Raw genomic sequence first — 4,236 nt, 5'->3', positions numbered from 1 at the left:
CCTCTCTCTGAGAGGGGCCATGTCCTGCCCTCTCCACCACAACTCCACATCTGTGCTAGAAGAGTTTCCATATCTGCCCTTTGAAACAGGACTCCCCTGCTCTCATCACAACTTGTGTGCATAGTCATCCTCGAGCTAGCAGAAGCAAAAGCACAGGGCAGCTTGGAACAAGACTGATGGACACTGCAGCTCTCCTGACTCTGCGCTGAGACACAGAGACCTGAGCCCTTTTCCCTGTCTTGTCCTAAGAGTCCACACTTTCAGTCATAAAAAAAAAGGATTTCTACCAGTAAAAACATTGCTAAACCAGATATCTGAGTGCAGATATTGAACATTTCCATCAAGGGTGAATTGCATCTGACAGCCCTTGTGACCATCGGGGGTGTCAAGAACCAGCTCCCATGTACTCACTGCAGCAGGGCAGAGCTGACTCCTTGGCAGCACAGGGGCAGAGGTCCTGCTCCTCACAGCACACTCAGCCAGCACAAAGCAAAGAGAGGAAATGCCTTGGAACTGGGGGACATGGGGTGGGATCTCTGTGAAAAATGGAGTGGCTTTGCTCAGAGAACTCTGTCATAGCTTTTCCCTGTCTTTTCCTTTTTAGGACAATGGCCCCATATTAAGAACCAGCAAATGTCCAACAGGAGCTCCATCACCCAGTTCCTCCTCCTGGCATTCACAGACACACGGGAGCTGCAGCTCTTGCACTTCTGGCTCTTCCTGGGCATCTACCTGGCTGCTCTCCTGGCCAATGGCCTCATCATCACTGCCATAGCCTGCCACCACCACCTCCACACCCCCATGTACTTCTTCCTCCTCAACCTCTCCATCCTCGACCTGGGCTCCATCTCCACCACTGTTCCCAAAGCCATGGCCAATTCCCTCTGGGACACCAGGGCCATCTCCTACACAGGATGTGCTGCACAGGTCTTTTTCTTTTTCTTTCTGATGTCAGCAGAGTATTCTCTCCTCACAGTCATGTCCTATGACCGCTACATTGCCATCTGCCAACCCCTGCACTACGGGACCCTCCTGGGCAGCAGAGCTTGTGTCCACATGGCAGCAGCTGCCTGGGGCACTGGGTTTCTCAATGCTGTGCTGCACACGGCCAATACATTTTCTATACCACTCTGCCAGGGCAATGCCCTGGACCAGTTCTTCTGCGATGTTCCCCAGATCCTCAAGCTCTCCTGCTCATATGCCTACCTCAGGGAGTTTGGGCTTATTGTGGTTAGTGCCTGTTTATTCTTTGCGTGTTTTGTTTTCATTGTGCTGTCCTATGTGGAGATCTTCAGGGCCGTGCTGAGGATCCCCTCTGAGCAGGGACGGCACAAAGCCTTTTCCATGTGCCTCCCTCACCTGGCCGTGGTCTCCCTATTTGTCAGCACTGCCATGTTTGCCTACCTGAAGCCCCCCTCCATCTCCTCCCCATCCCTGGACCTGGTGGTGGCAGTTCTGTACTCGGTGGTGCCTCCAGCAGTGAACCCCCTCATCTACAGCATGAGGAACCAGGAGCTCAAGGATTCAGTTTGGAAAGTGATGACTAGATGGTTTTTAGAAGTAAAATAGTTCCCAGCTGCTTCTCCATATTATGTGTAACATAATTCATAACAGGCTCATCCTATCTTTTATACATTTTGTAGTTGTTGATATTGTTGATTTTTTTTTTCATTTTCAATAATGTTGTTCACAAAGAATTATCATTATTCATACTAATTCTTATTTATTATAGAATAGAATCATATCATAGAATGGTTTGGATTGAAATGAACCTCAAACATCTAGTTCCAAACCCACTGCCATGGCCAAGGACACCTTCCACTAGACCGGGTTGCCCAAAGCCTCATCCAACATGGCCTTGAACACTGCCAGGGATGGGGCATCCACAGCTTCTCTGGGCAACCTGTTCCAGTGCCTCACCACCCTCACAGGGAAGATTTTTTTCCCTTATATCTAATCAAAATCTACTCTCTTTTATTTTAAGGCCATTACACCGTGTCTTGTCACTACATGCCATTGAAACAGCCCCACTCCAGCTTTCTGGTAGGCCCCTTTTGGGTACGGGAAAGCTCGTATAAGGTCTCCCCAGAGCCTTCTCTTCTCCAGGGTGAACCACCCCAACTCTTTCAGCCTGCCTTCATGCCAGATGTGTTCCAGCCCTCTGATAATTTCGTGTCCCTCCTCTGGACTCACTTCAACAGGTCCATGTCCTTCTTATGTTGAGGGCCCCAGAGCTGGATGCCATGATGCTGGGGGGTCTCACCAGAGCAGAGTAGAGGGGCAGGATCACCTCCCTCACCCTGCTGGTCACGCTTCTTTTGATGCAGTCGAGCACACAGTTGGTTGTCTGGGCTGCAAGCCTGTGTTGATGGCTTGTGTTGATCATCTCATTAATCAACACACCCAAGTCCTTCTCCTCAGGGCTGCTTTCAGTCCATTGTCTATCTCTCTGGTTTGACCAAAGACAGTCTAAATGAATTTCCGTGCCCTCGGAAAAGGACCCTGCAGTGACATTTCTGACTGAGATTTTATCCCCCAAGACCTTCTCTGGAGCTGCAGAGGCCGTTCCTGTGTACAGAGTCCCTGCACAGCAGATCTCTGACAGAGCTGGCCTCTGTAACAGCATTTCCACCAGGAAAGGCAATCTCCTCAGGGCACTGCCCAAAGGCTTACGTCTTTTTCCAGTCTTGCTCTCAAGACCATGCCCAAGGAAGAGACTCTGGAGAAAACTTGCTTTGCTTGTTTCTGCATGGGCGCAGAAGGATGAGATGAGGGTCCCAGTGTGCTCTTCCAGGGACTGAGGAATGGCTCAGGTGTTCCTCGTCGGTGGACAGCACCCACACAGACGCTGAATGGACTCCAACTAAGCTGCCTGGGGCTCGACAGCCTGTGGTAGGGCTGATGGCAGAGGAGTGTTTTTCTGGAAGGAATCAGGAGCTGCCAGGAGGGCACAGGGGATCTGCAGGGACAGCACGTGCCAGGAGGTCAGCAGGGAATGGAGCCCACTGAGCACGAGCCTGTGCAAGGTGGCGTGACCCAGAGATCAAGTGCTAAATGTGGGTGTGAACCAGCAAGTGAGGGTTCTGCAAGGCCAGGGGACACAGCAGGCACAGAGCAAGGAGCCTGGTGAGTGGTTCGTTTTCCCATCAGTGGTCTTCCATAGACTGGATGCGGTGCAGCACCCAAACACATCTCATGACATTGGCAATAAGGCAGGTCACCTCTGAGCAGCCTCCATGGCCACATAAGAGCCTCTGTGGGAGGCAGTCAGTGGCAGTGATGTCCCTGAGCTGGGTCTGCCTCCCAGCCTGACCAGCACGTCCCTTGCAGAGTCCCCCTGTGTCCCTAGGCCCCACAGCCCACTTGCTCTGCAGAGCAGCTCCACCAGCTCAAGGGCTGTGGAGAGCATGGGCAGGGGGTGTAGGAATGGCTGGCCAGGCCAGCACAAATGTGCCCACCTTGCGGAAAGGCTCTTTACAGACATGAGATGTCCTGGTGTTTTCCCAAAAGTGGGATCGTTTACCCCATGTGCAGTACACCAATACACACACAGAGCAGAGGTATTTTATTTATTTCATGTCTGCACAGAGATGGTTGCAGGGTGGTAATGCCACAAAGCTAGCACACTGCACACAGAAACTACAACATAGTTATCTTGTTGCAGGATTAGAAAAATTATCAGGTTGTCAGTCTTTCAGGTCCTCTTCAAGGACAGTCCTTAGCAAGGCATGCATTTATCAGTCTGTCCCTCTTCTTCAAGGGTCCAGTCATTAGCAAAGCAACGCAGTGTATTCAACCCTGAATTAGACAGTGTCTAAGCATTAACCCAAACACATTCCTCACCCTGTCAAGTGGAAAATTCTACTTCACAGCTATCAATACTGTCACTGTCTACAGCTGTCTTATGGGATGGTGCAGAGGAGAAGGAGTCAGACTCTTCCCATGTGGGCACAGTGGAAGGATGAGAAGCCATGGGAAAAAGTTGGGATGTGGGAAATTCTGACTAAACTTAAGAGAAAAGAAGCTGCACTATAAGGTCCATCAGGCACCAGGAACAGGCACTCCGAAAGGCTGTGGTACCTCCACAATGGAGATATCCAAGCCTCAACCAGATGTAGTGCCACAGGGGGGGTTTCATCATAATGGGTGACTACCTAATGCGGGGGACAGAGGCACTTATCTGTTGGGGCAACCAACCATCTAGAGAGGTTTGCTGCTTGCTGGGGACAAGGATCC

General features: G+C 51.0%; 1 protein-coding gene across 1 annotated transcript; it reads left to right on the top strand.

Annotated features, from left to right (window-relative positions):
* Positions 1–633: 633 nt before the first annotated feature.
* LOC129196922 (olfactory receptor 14J1-like) lies at positions 634–1,569 on the top strand. Its single transcript, XM_054804891.1, has one exon. It carries the CDS (start codon positions 634–636, stop codon positions 1,567–1,569), a length of 936 nt encoding a protein of 311 aa, XP_054660866.1.
* Positions 1,570–4,236: the final 2,667 nt, after the last annotated feature.

Source organism: Grus americana, chromosome 27 (genome assembly GCF_028858705.1).
Source record: "Grus americana isolate bGruAme1 chromosome 27, bGruAme1.mat, whole genome shotgun sequence".
NCBI classification, from domain to species: domain Eukaryota; kingdom Metazoa; phylum Chordata; class Aves; order Gruiformes; family Gruidae; genus Grus; species Grus americana.
Note: the sequence above shows the minus strand (reverse complement) of the source record. Positions and strands in the feature narration are given on the sequence as shown.